Source organism: Sardina pilchardus, chromosome 14 (assembly GCF_963854185.1).
Source record: "Sardina pilchardus chromosome 14, fSarPil1.1, whole genome shotgun sequence".
Lineage (NCBI taxonomy): Eukaryota > Metazoa > Chordata > Actinopteri > Clupeiformes > Clupeidae > Sardina > Sardina pilchardus.
The window spans coordinates 31,419,401-31,440,444 of NC_085007.1; the positions used below are offsets into that span (position 1 = coordinate 31,419,401).

General features: G+C 43.9%; 1 protein-coding gene across 1 annotated transcript in view; it reads left to right on the forward strand.

The window, feature by feature from the left end:
- Window positions 1–935: 935 nt before the first annotated feature.
- The window catches only part of ctif (CBP80/20-dependent translation initiation factor), a 74,860-nt gene continuing 54,751 nt past the window's right edge, over window positions 936–21,044 (forward strand). Inside the window, exons 1-3 of the mRNA XM_062553574.1 lie at window positions 936–1,076; window positions 13,139–13,359; window positions 15,373–15,444. Of these exons, the coding sequence (XP_062409558.1) occupies window positions 13,180–13,359; window positions 15,373–15,444 (252 nt within the window). The 5' untranslated portion in view covers window positions 936–1,076; window positions 13,139–13,179. The remainder of the gene's footprint in view (window positions 1,077–13,138; window positions 13,360–15,372; window positions 15,445–21,044) is intronic.

The following is a 21,044-nucleotide window of genomic DNA, read 5'->3' on the forward strand; positions in this document are numbered from 1 at the left end:
CAATGAACCTTATTACAGTATGTTATGCTAACTGTTACAAGAATGGAAACCTAAACAAAAGTTTAATATGACATAAATCATGTATTCATTTACTCTATTTTCCCAAAACAGGATACCAAATAGTTCTTTAAAATTGCGTGACAAATGCATTCAAGGAGTAAAATAACACAATTTATGTTGTTTCTAAAATGTCCCCCTGCTGGCTGAAACAAGTAGTTGTTGCATCTTTGCACTGCCTATAGAAGCAGTGAAATTGCTGCTTCTGGATAAGAATCCAAAACATTCATTCACATTTACAACAGTAATACCAGTTTGACTAGTATTACTAGTATTACTCGTTAAAGATGTTTCCCAATTTACAATACATTTCAACCAATTAATAAACAAACGAGCCTGGTAGCCTAGGGTCTAGTACTGTAGGGCCTGTTTTATAACTGACCACAAGAGGTCTATCTTTCCCAGGGATCATTCGACATAGGTATCAACTTTTGTATCATCCACCAGAGGTCGTTTGTGAGCATATAAGCATAAGCGATAAGTAGGCCGATAAACAAATATAAGCGATCATATGGTAGGCTAAATGTAGCCTATGAGAAAGGGTAGGTATCATGCCATCCAAATAAATTTATCCAAATCACAGACTACAGCATCCATCAGACCTATGCAAATCTCAAAGCGTAGGCTAAATCAAGGAACCTACTGTGGAATATTGCAAAATGATTGACCAAAAAATAATCTGTAAATTATTCTAGTATCTATTACTAAAGGTTTGGGTGTGGCTAAGAGGAACTAAGAGGGAATTTGGCAACCACCAAATGTTTTTGTTTCGTGAACCTTGCAATGGAACTTCAGTTCCCACAATCCCACTTTCCACATGCATCCTGTCAGCAAACCGGACTAAACGTCACATTCCTGCATTCCCTCCTCCCTCCCATCCTCACCCCGTGTCAGGGACGCAGCCTAATCTTTTTCCTTCGGAACACAGTATTGTCCCCAGAAAAACACCCCAATGACACGGCAAATTTAAATTCCGAAGGACATCTCGGATTCCTCGTCAGCCTGAATCCAACTTTTGGGTAAGCTCTGTTATTTCATGCTGTGTAATAGGGAGTGAAGTTATAGTCTTTGCCGGTGTCTTGTTTTCAGCATGTAGCAAGACTCACTGCGCTGGATTTTTGTGCAACTTGCAATAGCGCCCCATGGCCAGCTGGTTTAGCGTTAGAAATATTTGACTGACAGCCACTAGCTTGTATGTCATTCTCTGTAACTCTGTCTTGTTGAAGTAACTGAGCTATGACAGTCGTTAACTAATTTAACAGCAGCCAGATGCTTTCCAGGCATACCTGTTGACGAGGCATGCTTGTCATTTGCTGGCATTAATAAAGTGGGGTGAACGCAAGCAACTTGCCACAGCCGGGCAAGACGTGTACGCATCAATTTGCTTCATGTTTCTCTGTTCTGCTAGTGTCTCATTTATCATAACACAAGTCAGTGTAACGTCAGCTACATAGACAACAATATTTTATGTTTTGTTTCCATAAACCTCTGTTTGCCAACTTGTGTCATTGTTGTCAAGTAGCTGTTATTGCGCTAGCTGTAGCACTAGCCATCCATCCATTAGCCATCTAGGAGAATTGCCTCCCTGCTATGTTATGGCTTTGGATTTTCCTTTCTGCCGTATTGATAGTACAAACCAACGTCATCGTTATGGAGGCATTCTTTTGCACCCACTTCTGAGTGTAGACAATGGCGACAGATGAGCCAGAACCTGGCAGTTTGCATCACCTTTGCTAAAGGTGCTAGCTAGGTAGCTAACGCTAAACAGACCAGCCAACAACAATGTAGGGCGGGGAGTCGAGGCCGGCCAGATGTGGTCAATCCGCATAGTTGCAGGCACAAGCGGACACGTTACTCACAGCCACGTAATCATTACGGTTATAGATTATATCAGTGGAGTGGATCATTAGCCCTCTGGCTACTACGACCCCTGGTTTATGTTTGTTGTGTTCTAGTAACGCAGCTGAGTATTCAGCACGAGCTGCAGCTACTCCATGAAGTGGCAGTGGCCCACGTGGATTGATTGTATTATAACCAGCCTTTGTTATGACTGACATAATATAAGGAGGGGCAGGCAACCTTTGGTGGTTAGGCTAATAAATAAAACATCAACAAGAATTTACATAAAGATAAAAAAGTTCCCAAAGAATGATAGATGTTAGGCTACTCATTTACAATGAATTAATAATTGCAAATGAATGACACATTTACTGATGTTTTTATTTAATGGAGCAAAACATGTAATCCAACAGATGTCTTGGTCTTACAGGGCAGCTAGTGCATTACCTATGTTCAGACACTAATACACTTGGATTAGCCTACTTGAAAACTATGTTATGGTGCAGGCTAACTTTGCAAAAGTGGCTCTTACAGATGGTAGGCCTATACTTGGCCAAGTTTTGGGAAACACCTTATAACATGTAAGTACATTTCAAGTAAGCTTAAGGTATAACTTCCAAATTACATAGGTTTCAAGAAACCACACCCTTTAACCCCGCTCATTTCATACCTGTGCCAGAGGGTATGGCTTGAGGATAGGTGCAAGATTCCTGAAATTCTTAAACTCCAGAAATACAGTAAAGGATTGTATCTAGAGTTGTCATCTCAGTGAGTGAATGATTGCAGAAAAGCAGTTTCATCAAAACTCAGAATGTATTCAACATCTATTGGTTAAGGTTTTAGCATTACGCCCAAAGTTCCTCTTGACAAATGTTGCATTCTTTCTGAAAAGATCCCTCTATTCAACCAGAGGGTAGTGGTGGGGGAAACACTGTATATTGCAGCATGGCTCATAAGCTGAAGACCGGTGTCATCGTTGGCACAAATAGTGACGTGAGTGCAAGGATGTAGTGTAATTTATTAGTGTCTCCAAAGTCACATTAGGTTATGTCCTCTACCAACTGGCACTGGTGTTAGGAGAGAGTGAGCTTCCATAAAAAGAAACACTTTGTTGCTATAGTGTTGTGTAGGATGCTGGTGTGATTAACAGTGAGAGTGAAAGGTTACCTTACTGCTACAATCGCTCAGCTTAATTGTATTAGGGTTCTGGCTCCATTTTGCTTTGCTTGTTGGTTGACTAGTGGTTCTGTCTTTCACCTAACTGTGAAGTCTACCTGTATACAGTTCATGGTGTAAGACAGGAGCCACTCTGGTTTAATGACCCCTTGTTCCGTTTCACAAATTCACTACAAACCACCAACATTCAGATGGGCATAAATAGTAGGTCTACTATTTATTATGGACAGACAGTGCAAGTCTTTTGTCCTCTTATTGCTAATAAGCTCTATATGCAAAGTCACATAGTGTAGTATGTGTCATAAGCAGGACCTGCTGTTAAAGCCACTGAAGAATGGTCATGAGGTTCTCTTTATGTAACATGGCATAACATAACACATAACTTCGCATAACCTTCTCTAGGAGAGCCTGTTCACATGGGCTGCTGAGTTTGACAAATATGGTAATGACTAAATGATAGGCTCAGTGTGTCTTTGTTTTTTTCCTGTCAGCCTAGACGTCAATCTGAAATGATTAAGCTCAAGCATATTTGCACAATGCAAATTTACAGGGCAATGTTCAACATTATTGTATAGTGTTGTGCAAGGAGAAATAGTAAATTGACACATCCCTGTTTTTATTTGAATTGATGTCAACATAACTGGTCTCAAATCAAGCTTGATGGCCTACTACCGTTACCTCCACAAAATGTACAATATAGCTCCACACAAGCACAGATTTCACCCTGTTACAATACAGAGTGCTTTGCATTGACCTTCACAGTAGAGGACAGAGTTACATCAGCAATGTTTGTAGTGACATTTGCATGATAATAGCACTTTGAGACAGTTGTCATGCAAGACTGTGGGGCCTGTTGTATGTAGCCTCTGTGTTTATGGATTTGTTTGGTTATTTGCTTGCTTTTGTGTGTGTATTCAGCAGATTTTTGCTGGTGTTTGTGTGCATTCGTAGTTTCAGAGTGGTGCTTCCATGTCTTTGTCTAGTTTGATGTTGGGAGGCATAGTGTAGGCTGCTGACATGTTTGTGCAAAGCTGCAGTATACAACAATGCAGTGGCTTTTTTGTAGGCCAGCCAGTCCTACCCAGCATTCACCACTGCCGGACTGCACGCCTCTGCTCCCCCAACCCCATTGGGTCAAGCCCTCACAACAATGGTTCCCATTGTACCCCCAGTGCAGGACAATGAAGGTGGGGTCCAGCCTTGCCTCCCCCTGTCAGTGCTCTACTGTACCACTATTCTGACCGCCGCACATCTGAGCGCGCTCACATCTCATTATCAAGCAGGAAAGCAGCTGAACCATGAGGCTGAATCAGTACTGTTGGAGCTGATGGGGAAATGACAGTGTTGACCATATTTGGGTGAAATCACTGTCCAAATGCTCATATCATGCTGAACTCATTGGTTGCTTCGTTCCATGTGCATGGAGTTGGCCATCATCTAAACTGCACTGTTGATGCTCAGCAGAGCCTCAGGCCTGTGGCAAGGGTGGCAACATAGGAACAGCATAGAGGAGTACCTATGATTTGCATGTCTTCCACTGCATGGGGTTGTAATGTCACAGTGCCTTTAACACTATTTGGCAGCTGAAGCAGTTGAATGAGTTCTAACCACACTGTCTGAACTGCTACACTGCATGCAAAAAGCTTGACTTTATGTATTTGTGTGTGTGTGTGTGTGTGTGTGTGTGTGTGTGTGTGTGTGTGTGTGTGTGTGTGTGTGTGTGTGTGTGTGTGTGTGTGTGTGTGTGTGTGTGTGTGTGGTCAATCTTAGGCAATACAGCAGAGCTTTAGTTTTTGTAATGACGATCATGTGAAAGCTGCAGGTCTTTATTTCTAAGCAGCACAGTGCTCCTAGTCAGTTGTGCGGAGATTAGGAATTAGCCGGGGTTGGAATGTGTATATTACACAAGCATCCATTTACAAAGCCCACAGAGTTGGACGTGGCTACAGACTGTTTTGACAGCACATAGACAGAGAGAGAGAGAGCAGCGAAAGTGAAAGGTGTGCTGGGAGGTCAATCATGGAGCTTACTGGTAATCAGGAGCGATGCTAATCTGGCCTGAGTCTGGTCATTGGCCCATCTCCATCCCAGCCGCCCTGCGCCTCACAGCGTGATCCCGTTCCACAGGAGTCAGGTGCCGTGCCTCTAGTCTAGCCCTAGCGCTAGCGCTTCGCCCTCGCTCGCTACCATGTCTCTGGCGCTGTGGCTCGTCCACCGGCCCGCGCGCTCGCCCCGGCAGATCCGCGTGCTCAAGGCCCAGACGCAGGGCTCTCCGTGGGGGGCCTCGGACTGTAAGGTGCGCCGCGGGCTGCAGGAGCACTGGATCACTGCCTATAACCGTCTCGCTCTTCTACCAGGTAGGGGATGAGCTGCGTTGTGTAATGCGTGTGGTGCCAAAATGCATGCTTAGGGCTGCTGGGCTAGGAGAGCGTTTGTTTGTGGATGGCAGAGGGTGGAGATGCATCTGTGGTGAAATTGAGTCTGGTCAGCCATATACTAGTCTTCCTTCAAGTCATCGGGTGGAGATGAAGCTTTGCCCTACCGGTAGGTCCTCATCTGCACAGTGCATTGCATGGTGCCTATGGAGATTTTTTCAACATAGCCTAGCTACCGCGCTGGAGCTCAGTGAACATAGATTACATAATGAGGACATCAGTCGAGAGATCTGTGCTTTTAGATTGGTGATGTTTTGGACGTCAAACAGCTTTGAAAGAGCTTTTCTAACAGCAATTCAAGACAATGCTTAACATTCCCATATGAATATAACTTGTGTTTAATGTTGTGAAAACGCATAGAAGTGTAACATAATAGTTCATTTGATGGAATTATTATTATGCACGTTTGCTAGGTCACTAGTTTACGTGCATATGTTGACTGGCTTGATTGTTCTTGAATAGCTGATTGCCTGATTACTGGAGAGGTAATGAGCATACGATCTTACTGAATGAAGTGTCTAGTGTGGTGTGTGTGTGGTGTGTGTGTGTGTGTGGTGTGTGTGTGGTGTGTGTGTGTGTGTGTGTGTGAGCGGAATAGCATTACGTTCACAAGCAACTGAGCCTGTTTGTTTGGGGGCGCTTATGTGGCTCATGTTAAAGAATGGCTGACTGACTCTTGTGTTGCATAGAACACTTGTGACTGGGTGGTCAGGATTGCATTTGTGTTCTATAATCTGAGGATTGCACAACTTCTGCTATACATAATCTGGACAAGTCCAGGGTAATGCGATGGGGAAATAGGCTGAGTTTCTATGTGGCAGTATTAAGAGTTGTGACATTGTAATACAGGCCTGGCCTGGCTCAATCAATCAGTATTTAGAAGCTGTGTAGACGTGATGGAGAGTGTAGTTGATGTGTTTGGTTATGTTGTCCGCTCCACTACACACTCCTCTTCAGCCCAGAGCACACTGTGCTCAGTTAGAATGCCAAATCCAACACTTTGGTTGTGGCCACTTGCAGAGAGCACAGGTGGCCTGGTGGGAGATGTGTGCATTGGCCACTTTAGCTTGCCGCTAACTGTTTACACTGGACTGAGTGATGCTGAGTGTCCTATCGCAGGGTGCACAGTTTTAGGGCTACACAATCCTCCTACCCCCAAACAGGGACCTACTTTTTCTGCCTCGGTTTTGATCAGTAATTCAATAAAGCAATGAAGTGGACACCCCTCTTGTTCTTAACGTGCCATTTGTGTTCTTAAGATGTACACTATGCTATACTGTACAGTATGTATTCTTATGAGAATGTTCCTGAGCCATAGGAATAGGTGCAACACATTTACATCAGATAGTTCAAGCCATGCTTCCAGGCCCAGCCTTAGAGCACTCAATTGGTTTGTTTTGCTGAAAGCACAGAGAGCTTGTTGTTTAAATATACTGTAAGACTGTAAGATGTGTGCGCACCCCCTGTAGTGGCGGGTTGGCCCTGCTATAAATGAAGCACTGCAGGCAGTCCAGAGCCGGCTGCATCATCGTTGGCTCAGTCCACCTTGATGAACCCATTCACATTTCCTATGTGTGGTTTTAAACCTGCACCTACACCTACCACCACATACACTAAGATTTGCCTTGTGGTAAGGTCGTTTTGCACTATATTGCCTATGTCTGATAAAACATTATTAACTTGTACAGTAAATAGCCCAAATCATGCATGCTTCAAGATCCACATCCTCAACACTATGTATGGTGCACCAAGTGCATCCAACAGTCACCCTTTGTCTATTGGTCTGTTGATAAGTCCCCTCAGGGAGGCTGTTATTTATTCATCGATTTCCTTCCACCCCTGCTGAGAGCCTGGTGGCTAAATATAAGCATCTACTTTAGCATTTAATCCAGGTTGAAGAGGAATGAGCCCAAACGAATTGGTTACTGTACACTTAAGAATTGCAATTCATTGAGTGAATTTGTTCGCGGCCCAATTGCTAATTAAACAGAAACACTTTTGAAAACATTGGCAAACATTTAGCTTTCAATGCATTTGGATGAAAGTACATGGTGTTAAATCTGCGATGTGAATGAGTGCACACAGACTGTGTATGTATGCAAAGCATACTGTGGGCTGTTGCCAGCTGTGTGTAACTGGCCCAGCCTGTCTGTGGCGAGCCCTGGTGTGTGTGAGACGCAGGCGCCGAGCGAGCGAGCGAGTCATCATGGGAGACACCTCAGAGAAAGCGCCGGATGCCTGTGCCACGCTGGAACTGGCTACGTTGTTACCGTGGTTACGTGCGCCGCCATGGCCAAGGCGTGTCTGGTCTTTGTTGTAGCAGCTGTTCTGCGCGCGCACATGTGTGTGTGTGTGAGTGCGTGTGTGTGTGTGTGAGGCAGGAGGAGGGGCGGTGTCTGCGACCACGTGGGTGAGCCTCCACGACATGGAGGAGACTGGCTGAGCAATTTTGCAGCACTGAGGACAAAGGCCTGGAAAGAGATCGCTGCAAATGTCTGTTTTGGTCCAATCCTGAGACATGCAGACATCTGTGCTCTCTGTGTGATGTGCAAGCTCTAGGCTAGTTCATCTCCTCTCTGAAGCAGCGTGGAGAAGCATTTAGGACGTATTCTACTGTACGCCTCTTTGTTCCTAATTCTGTATTTATCCGACCTGTGCAAGCATCCTAGCGCACTGTGAGAATGATATTGTGTGGGAGTTTGAGGAAAGGCTGATTGACTGTCGAAGGTTAATTAATCTGCATTCTGCAGTCAGAAACACACAGTAAGTGACACAGATACCAACTCTTTTTGCTGCAGTGCTGTGCGGCCAGTACTACTGCCATCTCTTAGATAGCTGTTTGCTACCAATGGATATTAATCATAGTTTGTTTTCACAGATAAGATGAATTGGTTATAACTCACTTTCTTGAGACTGCATGTTTTGTCTGTCTAAGTATGTTTGTCTGAAGATGCTGTGTTGTGTCTGGCAGTGAGACAGTGCGTGACCGCTGTCTGTTTCAGGGTGTATTGCATGTTATGGGCAGTCATTGCTTTGCTGTTAGAATGGGTGGCCAGGAGAATAAGAGTCTACACAAAAGCCTACACATGTACAGCATTCTACAGTATGTACCACGTTTGTGTTGTGTACTGCACCTACAGTACCAGCCTAGAGTCTTCAGTTGTAACTGGAAAAGTATCAGTCAACAACTGCTGCAGGATTAGTAGGAATTTAACATTACAATTCACAGCATTAGTGAGTTGATGACAACCTTGTGCAGTGATCAGATGGGAGAGAGTAGAAGAAGCTCCATCATAATGCAACACTTGTATTCTTTATCATCAGCTCATGGTTGCTCCAGGCCTGAGCGTCCTTTGCCACTTGATGAGCATTCACCTTCAGGCCCTCGCTTGCTTTGAGCCCAATGTTGTTTGTCTGCCTGCGTGAGGGTGCTCGTCTCTAGTGATAAGGGTCTGTCTGGAGCCCTTCTTGCCCCAGGCCAGGGCAGCGTGCAGAGGACAGCAGACAGGGAGGCTGGACGTGGTGCTTTGACCACGTTAAACGCCCATTTGCATGCCAGCAGCAGTGCATCCTGTCTGTTTTTGTTGTGCTTGCATGAAAGAGGAGCGCGCTGGGAAAAGAGCTGAGTCTCCCGGGAGTGGGCACTCGGACGCGCATCAGCAGTGTCATCAGCGGGATGGACGCTCGGCCAAGAGGCAGCCGGCTGTGTCAGGCATTCACAGAGGCACAGGAGATCTCACGAGGGCGCCCTGATGGAGATGAGCAGGAGAGGGACCTCGGGGGTCCTGCAGCGAGGCTTAGCCTAGCATGCTGGATTTAGCTGCAGCCATTTTTTTGAAGTCTAGTCAGTTATTTTTAGGTTGTCACCATCATGCAAAATCAGTGGACGGTTTCTTTATATAGTTGGTCCACATATTTTTAGAGAGAGATCTAGAAACCCTTATGTGTCAGAAGGGCATATCTGAAACATTGAGATAGAATGGTATAATGATGCTATGTAGATACTATTAAGATATTACTAATGATAATAATCATAATAATAATGATAATGATCATAACAATAATAATAATAAGTTTTATTTATGTAGCGCCTTTCTTCTACTCAAGGTCACTTCACAAAGTCAACACAAACAGAGCACACACAGAGCAAGACAACACAAAAATAAACAAACAAACATTAAAAAAAAAGCATTTGCGATGAGTCTATGCGGTGGCCATGCTCCTGAAACAGAAAAGTCTTGATGAGCTTTGAAGAGAGGAAAGGAAGGACAGTCACGGGAGTTGTATCATTTCTATACTGCTGCTGTTATAAAAATAGAAGAAAATCCAGGTTGTAGGCTAACTGAGGAAGGTAACGAGAGGAGTAATTATAATCCTGTAGGCCTACACAAGGTTTCTAAGAGCCTGAAGCACCTCAGTGGTGCAGCTGGACAAGTAAGCTATATGCTTGTTTTCATAGTAGGCTGACCCTTTAAATAGGCTAGCTCATTTAGGTTAGTACTCAGGAATAATTGCTACTCTTGGTGACTTTTAAAGTGGATCAGTGGGTTAGTGCCGTGTAATGGCCTCAAAGAGTCTGCTGATGCATGAATATGAATTTGTTTCAAGCTGTTCAGTTTATCTCCACTGAGGAATGCCTAGACACAGGCTAGCCTAGCACCAGGACACATTTTGTAACTTTCACACATCAGCTTGCTCAGATGACAGATAAACTTGACATACAGTACAAACTTCATACATCCTTCAGTGATTTGTATTGGACTATTGGAAAGGGAACTACAATCTGCAACCTAGGTTCTGTTTTTGGAGGATTTAGACATATTTATTGTCTTTAAACTTATTTGTTTAATGCTAATTGATAGACAACCCATCATTTGTTCACAATATTTGGTCAATCCAGACTATGCACGTTTAACCTTCGTCATTGTAATCCATTTTTGATTTACTATAATGGATGTGGGATCATGGTCTTACTTCATTTTGGAATGCACGTGTGTATGAGCAGGAAGCTGTCAAACAGAGAGTGCTGCTTGTGCCTCTGTCATTGTCATTGTGTGTGTGAGCTACAGTATTAGTGTCCCGCTCCTCATTCATTGGTTTCCTCCCAGTGGATTTGACTGCTGTGTCCTGCACCTCTTTCCCCCTTCCTAACTGATCCTGCCTCTGTAGTACACTCTCTTTCCCCTTCCTAACTGATCCTGCCTCTGTAGTACGCTCTCTTTCCCCCTTCCTAACTGATCCTGCCTCTTTAGTACGCTCTCTTTCCCCTTCCTAACTGATCCTGCCTCTGTAGTACGCTCTCTTTCCCCCTTCCTAACTGATCCTGCTTCTAGTACGCTCTCTTTCCCCCTTCCTAACTGATCCTGCCTCTGTAGTACGCTCTCTTTCCCCCTTCCTAAGTGATCCTGCCTCTTTAGTACGCTCTCTTTCCCCCTTCCTAACTGATCCTGCCTCTGTAGTACGCTCTCTTTCCCCCTTCCTAAGTGATCCTGCCTCTTTAGTACACTCTCTTTCCCCCTTCCTAACTAATCCTGCCTCTGTAATACGCTCTCTTTCTCTTCCCACGCTTCCTCTCTCTGTCCTGAAGCAGTCGCAGAACTTGCTCAGTGATTCTAATCAAAGCATAGCCGTGCAAGTGACAACAAGTCATACGATTTGCGTCCGTTGCATTTGTTGGTGTCCTATAACATGCGAGCACAACTGGGAGCGCAACCCAGCTGATCCAGCACGCGTCTTGGTGTGGATGTGAAGCGCACATTGTGCAGCGTCACGCACGGTTTGATCAGAGATTACCGGTTTCATTCTAAACTGAGTTGAGTGGCCTGCTCTGTGCCAGACGGGATTATTGTTGCTGTGGTCCGGTCGCACTGGTCAGTGGTATGCTCCAGTCCAGAGCTCCAGTAATAGATGGAAATAGGTTACCACTCTCGGAGGCTAATGATGACAATGGTAGAATCAGCCAGTCCAGAGGTAGAAATAACAGGTCCTTTGCTGAGTGTGTTATTGTTCTTATTATTATTGGTGGATTATTACACACATCAGGCCTGCTTTGTGTTGTGTTGTGTGTGTTCTGTATCAGCTCAGGACTCTGTGGTGGATCCTGTCCCTGGGAGTGGAGTTTATTAACAGTATGCCTCCTCCTATTGTAAATCCTCTTTGCCTGGCCAGCTCTCAAGTAGTGATTTACAAGAGATTAACAGCAGTCCACGTTCCTGTTGCCCCACCTACAAATGAGCAGTCCCGTACGTTAGACCGGACCCGCGTCACACAGAGCAGGTTGTTTGTGCCACGCCCCTTTTGAGGGGAAAACATTCCCTCAGAACAAGCCTGAAACAAGTCAAAGTGAACCGGTGTTGTTCGTGGTAGACAGACATGCCGAAAAGTTGCTGTGTGGTTGGGTGTACCAACCACAAAGCTAAGAACCCCTCATGTTAGGCTACACCACAAGTTAATCAGACCAAAGAAAACGGAAATCTAGGCTAGCACTTATCAACTATGACAGAAATTATCATATCTTGGAATTATCTTACGAACATACTTTACATCTGAGCCTGTGAGTCAACTAAACAACATTACAATTCAAATATGAGGCCAAAAATACAGGAAAACAATTCAGTTATTTAACTGGAGACTGAATGAGATACGAGTAAATGTCCGGGTATGACACTGGCCACTGAGTGGGGTTGTTGCTACTGCTAGTAGGCTACTCGGGAGACTGAAGGGACATGTTTTTACTTTAATTGAATTAAGCTTTTGAACCTATCTTTCACGGGCAACGACCGGCAAAATGGTAATATATTGAGTGGTCATATTGACTGGTCATGTTTTCTGTTATTATTTACTCCTACGATTTCGGTACAAATTACGTTTAATGACCCTAATTTGCATTGGAGTTATTGAGAGGGCTTGTTTGTTTTCCCCCCAGAAGGGGCTGGAATGTTTTTTCGCGAGTCAAGTTCCCGGATGTGCCAGTCTAACGTATGACAGTGCAGGACATCACGTCAAAGAATAGCGCAGGAGGGAGACGGACAGGGAAGTGGGGTTCCGGGTGGGCAGTGGGAACAGATGAGGGCTGATGGACACCCCGGGGGCAGAGAGGAGAGTGAGTGTGCTGGACATGCATGCGGTCAAGTGCAGATAGCCGGTGATGAGCCATGGTGCCGCTATGCGAGTGTGTGAGGGCCAGCGCTGGCGGCTCCGGGCCGTCCTGAATGGAGGCTTTCTTCCTGCCTGAGCCAGAGCGGCTTCTCTCTGACCTCGGTGCTCCCTGGCACAAGGGCACAGCGGCGTGTGTGAATGGAGAGGCCTACTCTAGCGGCCCCGTGTGATGTAAACACTGGCGCTCTCCCCGCGCTCTCTGCTGCCTCTGCTGGAGGAACCGCAGCACTGCACCCGTGGGGTGATGTTGATCTCATGTGGCGTAGACTCCCACGGCAGGGGTCGGATACTGGTCTGAGCCTTTAAGAAGGGCCCTTCTCAGGAGGGCCTGGCTTAATTTCAGGAAACTGAAGGACACTCAAAGTGAACTGGTGAACATAACAAGCCGCCGTTGTGTGAAATCAGACGTAATCTTGAAATGGCTGCCGCCGAGGATCCCCCCGTAATAAACTCTTTGCTCTTTTCCTCCGCAGGTCCCGCTTCGCCCTCCCTCCCCCGCTGGCAGCTCGTTGCCATGGAGAACTCGTCAGTGGCGTCCGCGTCGTCGGAGGCCGGCAGCACGCGCTCCCAGGAGATCGAGGAGCTGGAGCGCTTCATCGACTCCTACGTGCTGGAGTACCAGGTGCAGGGCCTGCTGGGTGACAAGGGCGAGGCGGTCACGGACGGGGACAAGACACAGTCCCATGTGTCCCAGGTGAGGGCCCTCGCTGAGGCATGCTCGCTCTCCACTGGCTCCTTTTACACTTCCTGATGGATTATGCTGGGCCACTTGCTCTTGCTGGCTCTGTATTAGAGCAGTACTGCAGTGTTACTGGAGCATATACGGTGCATTGTCCAATTGAATGTTCATACTCCATACATATAACATTGTTCCCATCATTAACCCCCCACATCTCATTTTCATGGTGTCTGATGTATCTCAGGTCTAGTTTGTAGGGGTGGCACGTTTTTTGAAAAATGCTCCGAACCGTGCGGATGGCATGTCACGGTTTGGAGTGTCTGTTCGTTGTACGGTCCTACGGTTCAGGCTAGTTATGGCATGTGCAATTGATTCCCATATGTGACAATGTGTTTCCCTTTCGTGCGAGAGTAGGAGTATGGAGTTTTGAGTGCTGCGTGCGTGTCTTTAGAAATGGCAAGTGCGAGAGACAAACGGTGTTTCTCAAAGTCAAGAGCGCATCCTTGATAGAATGCATTCTTGCAAGTCGGGTGCTAGAGAGACAAGGCTACACACCTTCCCAGTACCCTCACCAGCTATCAAGATCACATGCAATGGAACAGCCTAGTGTGGGCCGTGCACGTCAACTGCACGGAAATTGGAAACCGTGGAAATTGCGCTGCTTTTACAGGAGTTTCGACAACTGTGCAGCTGCACTTCCCTCTAAATAAACGTTTTTGAGTAGCCTACAGTATTTCCACATTCGGCTTGGTCTTCACATATCACAATCCGTAGTTTAGAATTATGTTAGTGTCAATGGAAAGTTATACTGTTAATTGGCAACGGCAACGGTAATGGTAGCCTTGTCTGTTAAACTTGTACAAAGTTCGCATTGGGCGAAGTTCAGAGTTAAATTAATAACAAAAGTCTATCAAAACACAACTATTCATACACATTGACATGCATTTATGATGAATATGCACAATAACTTGATATAAATGCCTGAGCATAGGCTACGATGACATTAATAAAACACTTGAGAAATTGTATTTAGCCTACATTAACACGCACTGCTTCTTTGCATCATTCTGCAAACCCGCCCCGTTTATGAAAGCCATAAGAGTGAGCATCATCAATCAGTCTTCCCTCTTGCTGTATCAAAATCTCAACATCTGCATCTTAGTTTCACTTCTTCGTTTAGCAACGATTTGTTTACATTCTTCAGGACCAGAAAAATATGCAGAAATGTAATGTCAGGAAATGCAGTGAAGCTATATTTTGTCACCACATCCGATTTCTGTAATTCGTTCTTGGACCTGAAAAAAAAAATTGTGTAAAAACTGACCGTCCATCTGGTATTTGATGAGTCAGCACCTGGTGATCTGGGCTTTCGGGTGTCAGGACAATGAACGAAAAAATGATGAATGCAAACTGAAGGCCAGTCTGGACTATTGGATGGGCTAAACACCCCTCTGTTTTAGAATATGAATGGTGTTATTGACTGTTATTGACTGGTGTAGCTAACTGTGACTGTCCAGAACCCAGGTTGCACAACAGACATGTGTACCAAAAAAGGCTTTGTCAGACATGTGACTAGTTATGTTCTCTGCATTTCTCAGTCAGTCATGCCATGGTCTCAGGACTCTGTTGCTAGAGCAACGTTTTCATTGTCCAAGCAGAAGCCTGGTTCAAAAAGTGCGTCATTCTACTGTAGATCAGTTCAGTTGGTCTCTCAGTCTGGCTGAGGTGTCTTGTCAAGACTATGGGCCCTAATTTAAATGACTGGATAGTGCAAAGTCACTCACGGAGCAAAGTGTCTAGTGCATGAATTAAAGCTATCGTGTAGCAGCATTTAACTGATCAACCAATGTCTGTGCTTTGGATCTTGGCCATGGTGTTGAGTTGGCATTGGATTTTGCCTCATTAGTAAATTAGCTTTAGTTAGCACTTTGTCCTTTTCACTTGATGTGTTTCCAGTTCTGTTTGTTTTGTACTATTCTTGTCTCTCCTTTGTAGTCTTCATTTTGTTTTGGTTTGTTGTGTTCACAGTGGACAGAGGACTGCAGTGATAAGATAGATGGCAGCTGGTCATCCTCGCGGGGGAGAGCTTCATCCAAACCAGTGAGTTCCCTCCCTCCCCCTCCCTTAACCCCCCACAGCGTCTATACGGCCTGTCTGGGGAAGCCTAGTGACCGTTTACCCTCCTCTCAGAAACTTTGAGTGTACTTTTGAGTTGGCCAAAGGGAAGCTCTGCACCAAAGCGTGTCCTTGGCTTGTGGCTTTGTGTTGTGTTGGCCCTGGTGAGTGTACTGTAGCTGTACTGCCTCCGTGTCCAGCTAGATGTGTATTGATTAGTTTTACATGGCTGTAGCATAGATTTGCTTGTGTGAAATGCGGTTTGTGGGAGGCTGTTCCATGGTTCTTTCTAAAAGCCTTTCAATGACAGCCAAGGTCAGTTGGCAGCATCTGATTTCAGTCATCTCACTGTCCTGTTTTTAGCCTGAGCAGCACCCCACAGCCCCCATCCAGCCTCAGAGCACTAAACAGTATCATGATTCATGATCAGAGACAGGTCAGCAGCTAGGCTTTATAGACATTATATTCCAGACCAGCTGAATCTGTACATTTACATTAAGCTCTTGGCCATGATCTCTACCCTTTGGGAGAGGATCTAAAGCCCAAAATAGGCAAATATGTAGTAATGTGTTGAGCTTGGTCAGAGCTGCCCATCAGGCCAATATAGAAAGGGGGTTTCCCTTCTGGGCTTCCCTTCTGTGGCCAGCTCATGCTTCATTTGAGCGCGGTGGCGCTCCACACATGGGGGCGCACCAGTGGGCATGTGTGCATGGCTAATGGCTGGCTGCCACTGGCCCGCTCTTGGCACCCAGCGCCACTTTGTGCATGCAGCCCTGGCTAGCTACCCTTGGGTGTGTGTCCCTGCAATCGCATGCAGTGTGTGTCTGGGATTGGGATCTGGGATTGTTTTCACATGTGAGTTTGATTGTAATGCTGGGATGCATTCAAACATATTTGCAATGTAGAAGTGTCGTAAGTGCCATTCGTTTAGGCGTTGGGCCCATCTGCATTAGTGTGAGTCTGTGTGGGTGTGCACTTGTGTGTGTTGGTGGCACCTGCTGCTCTGGTTTTCCGCACGGTTAGCTTGGGGCTTTGCAGCCTTGGCTGACAATGAGTGTCCTGTCTATGCCACCATAGCTGAGATTTCTGACCATGTCTCTGTTTACTGAAGTACTTGACCCCCTCCAGCAAAGTTGATGTACCAAATTGTTTAATGTGTTGTGATAAATTGGAGGTTAGTCACATGAAGAAAGGGCTTGTTTTGTGGGGAACAAATGTTGATTTTAAGAGAGGCAGCAAGACCCAGTAATCCCCAGTTTGTCCCACCTAGCTGCTAATTGTGAGTTTGTACACAAACACATTCATACCCACACAGTACCGTTTAAACAAACATACAGGTGCAGTGACTATGGCAGTGCAGAGTTCTCTCTCTCTCTCTCTCTCTCTCCCTCTCTCTCTCTCCCTTTCTTTCTCACTTTCTCTCTCTCTCCCTTTCTTTCTCTCACTCTCTCTTTGTCTTTCTCTGTGTCCCCTGCATTTGAGTCCATTTTGAAGCCTTTGTTTGAGGAGTACAAGTGTAGCAGTCAAATTGTGTTGTAGTACTTTGTGTTCGTGGGCCACCAGGTCAAGCATGATAATGGGCAGCTGAGCCTGTCCTAGTGGTGTAGACACCTCGTACAGCTGAGGATTATTGAGGAAGATCTGGATATTGTGTGTGTGGAGGTGGAGGTGGAGGAAGATGAGCTTGTATTTGTATGTCTGCTGGAAGATGAGATTGTGTTTTTGTGTCTGCTTGATATACACGATTGTCTTAAGGTTTATGGGTGATTGTTGCCCTCAAATCTACCTCTAGTCTGGTACTCTAGTTCCCCACTGCTGTTTGCTTTCCAGACAGTTCCACAGACCAAAATGCAGTTGCTGCGTGTAACCTCCATGGCTGTGGTCTGAGGGAGGAACTGACGCCAGTCACATGATGCGTGCTGGTAGCAGTAAACTCCATTAGGACTTGGCCACTTGAACATAATATGGCCCTTTCATTTCACTTTTTTCACTACGCAGAAAGTGAGAGTTGATGTCAATTCAGTCTGACGGTATGTTATCATGTAAGAAAGTGGTCATGACTAGTCTCTCACTCTCCCTCCTCGTTCATGACCTCTCTCCTCGTGTCTCTTGGCCTGTGTTCCCCCCTGTTGGCCTCCCTCCATGGCTCCTTGGAGAGGAGGATGAAGAAGGGCCGGGTCTCTTTGAGGGAGATCAGGTTTCATTCTGAACCACTGTGTGGAATGCTCTCGGAGAGGATCATGGGAATGAAGCAAAAACTGGCAGGAAGTGGGGGCTGGGGCGAGACTTTAGTCAGTGTTCAACAAGGGATGAAGAGCTCGTTATTTCTCTGCACTCTAGTTTTGTACATTAGCAACAATAAAAATGGACTTTGTAGTATTCCCTGTGTGTGTGTGAGAGAGAGAGAGAGAGAGAGAGAGAGAGAGAGAGAGAGAGAGAGAGAGAGATTTATATTAACTATCATGACATCTCTCAAAATTACTTGTTATAATATTCAGGGAATGCATTCTTCTTCTTTTGGAGAAAAGATAAGAGATTTAGATTTTGTAAATATCGTTAATAGTTCAGATATATGTATAGCACTTGAAACGTGGAGTAAAGGTGAACAGGAATACTACTCACTACCTAACTATAGAGAGATTAGTGTCCCTTCTATTAAACACCCCAAAGTCAAATGTGGCAGGAAATCAGGAGGAATTGTAGTTTGGTTGAAAGAATCTATTGTAAAATATATTGCTACTGTAAAAAAAGGACCATCACACATATGGCTAAAACTTTCAAAAGAACTTACACATTGCACTCAGGATACTTACTTATGTGCCATATACATTCCACCCTTTGAGTCTCCATATTACAATGAAAACATATTTGAAACATTGAAAACAGATATTACTGAATTTCAAGCCATTGGAAAAATCCTTATAATGGGCGACTTAAATGCACGCATAGGAAACGAATCAGATTATATAGACTCGCATGGATTAAAACATATTACCGAATTTAAACAAAATAACATTGTTAGTAGTCATAGGAATACTTTTGACAGTATCATTAACAAACATGGCAAGGAGATCATACAACTCTGTAAAGCAGTGGGGCTGTACATTGTTAATGGGAGAACAAAGGGTGACTCTTTGGGCAAGTTTACCTACTGCTCACCACTGGGCAGTAGTGTGGTGGATTATGCTGTAACAGATTTAGACACTGACCAAATAAGTTATTTCATGGTGATGCCACAGCTACCTCTGTCAGACCATTGCCACATTGTCATTAGTTTAAAGGCAAATCTCAATATAGAACAACAAAAACCAACTTCAGCATTACACCCACTCCCAAGAAAATACAAATGGAAAGATGCCCGACAGGAACATTACAAATCCGAACTAAACTCAATTGAACTAGAAAACATGATATATTCCTTCCTGTTCTCTAAATTCTATAACAATAAAGAAAACATCAACTTGGCCACTGAAAAAATAACAGCAATATTTTCGACAGCTGCTAAAAGATCCTTAATCAGTTGTCAACATAAAAACACCGGTAGTAAAAGGAAAATGAACACAAATCAAAACAAATGGTTTGACAAAGACTGCAGAACACTGAGAAAAGAATTGAGGTTGTGGTCAAACAAAAAACACAGAGAACCTGGAAATCAAGAAATTAGATTAAAATATCATTGCATCCTTCATAGCTACAAATTACTCCTGAGACGCAAAAAAGCTGACTATGTCAATAATCAGCTTAAACAAATTGATAATGCTCTAGACCAAAACTCTTTTTGGGACCTCTGGAAAAACCTTCACGATACAAAAAAAGAAAATTCTTTACCATTAGTTGATGGCAATATGTGGACCACACATTTTGAAAGCTTACTTAAGCAAAATAACCTAACTCCAGAACAAACAATCTTATACTCCCAATTAAAAAAGCTTGAACATACCGAAAAAGATCAATTAAACAAATTAGACTGTATTATAACACTACATGAACTGAATACCAAGGTAAAATCCCTTAAAAACAAAAAATCCTGTGGCGTAGATGGAATTTACAATGAGATGCTAAAGCACAGCACCCCTCAACTTAGAGAAGCTATCCTAAAATTATTCAATTTGATATTATCAGCTGGCCACTTCCCAGATAAATGGAAAATGAGTCAAATCACACCCATATTTAAAAAGGGCAATAAACTTAATCCAAACAATTACAGAGGCATCTCACTAGGCAGCAATCTTGGTAAATTATTTTGCGGTATATTAAACAATAGAATAACAAATTTTATACAAGACAATCAAATATTAAATTCTTCCCAAATTGGCTTCTCAAAATGTAATAGAACAACAGACCACATATACACTTTAAATACACTTATAGATGAACATGTACATAAAGTAAAAAAAGGTAAAATATTTGCCTGCTTCGTAGATTTTAGTAAAGCCTTTGATTCGGTTTGGCATGAGGGACTTTTACTAAAACTTTTAGATTATAAAATTGGAGGTAAAACATATGACGTAATTAAAGACATGTATACAGACAACATAAGTTGTGTAAAAATTAACAACAAACAAACCAATTATTTTAATCAGACAAAAGGAGTTAGACAAGGCTGTTGCCTGAGCCCAACATTATTTAATATTTATATAAACGACATAGCTAATAAACTTGAAAATTCACAATCGCCAGGGCTTAAACTTCTAGATAGAGAAATTAAATGTCTGCTCTTTGCCGACGATCTACTCTTACTCTCCCCCAGTGCAGAAGGATTGCAAGAAAATCTTAACACTCTTAGTGAATATAGCCAAACATGGGCCCTTCCAATAAACATGGACAAATCTAAAATCATAGTATTCGAAAGAAAACATTCAAAAATAAGTAAGAACCTCAACTTCACCATTGGCAAACAAGAACTGGAGCAGGTGAAAGAATATTGCTATTTAGGACTAATTATCTCGTCCACAGGAAAATTTGACAGTGCTATCAAAAATTTAACAGAAAAAGCAAGAAAAACATACTACATATTACGGAAATCGCTAATTCAATTCAACCCTCCAGTGAAAATGTGGCTCAAGATATTTGACTCTCTTATAAAACCTATTCTGCTATATGGAAGTGAAATTTGGGGCCCTAAATATAAAGAGAATTTTGATTTATGGGACAAAACCCTGCCTGAGATATTCCACTTGGAATTCTGCAAAGGCATTTTGGGAGTAAACAGAAGTTCCCCTAACCTAGGTTGTAGAGCGGAACTTGGAAGATACCCTCTTCTTATTAATATTCAAAAGAGAGCAGCAAAATTCTGGCACCACCTGCAGATAAGTAAACCTGAGAGGTACCACCACACTGCTGCCCAGCTGAGGAGTAGACACCCTGAAAAGGAACCCCTAAATCACCTCATCCAAAAATATAGTCTAGACAAAAGCGATCTAAGTATAGTCTCAAAATTAAAACAATTTGAAAAAAGGTCTAAAGAACAATATGTCAATGATTGGAAGGAAAAGATTGAACTGATAAGTAAACTAAATTATTACAAAGTGATACGAAAAGAATATAAATTGGCGCCATATTTAATTCGAATCAAAAATCATCAC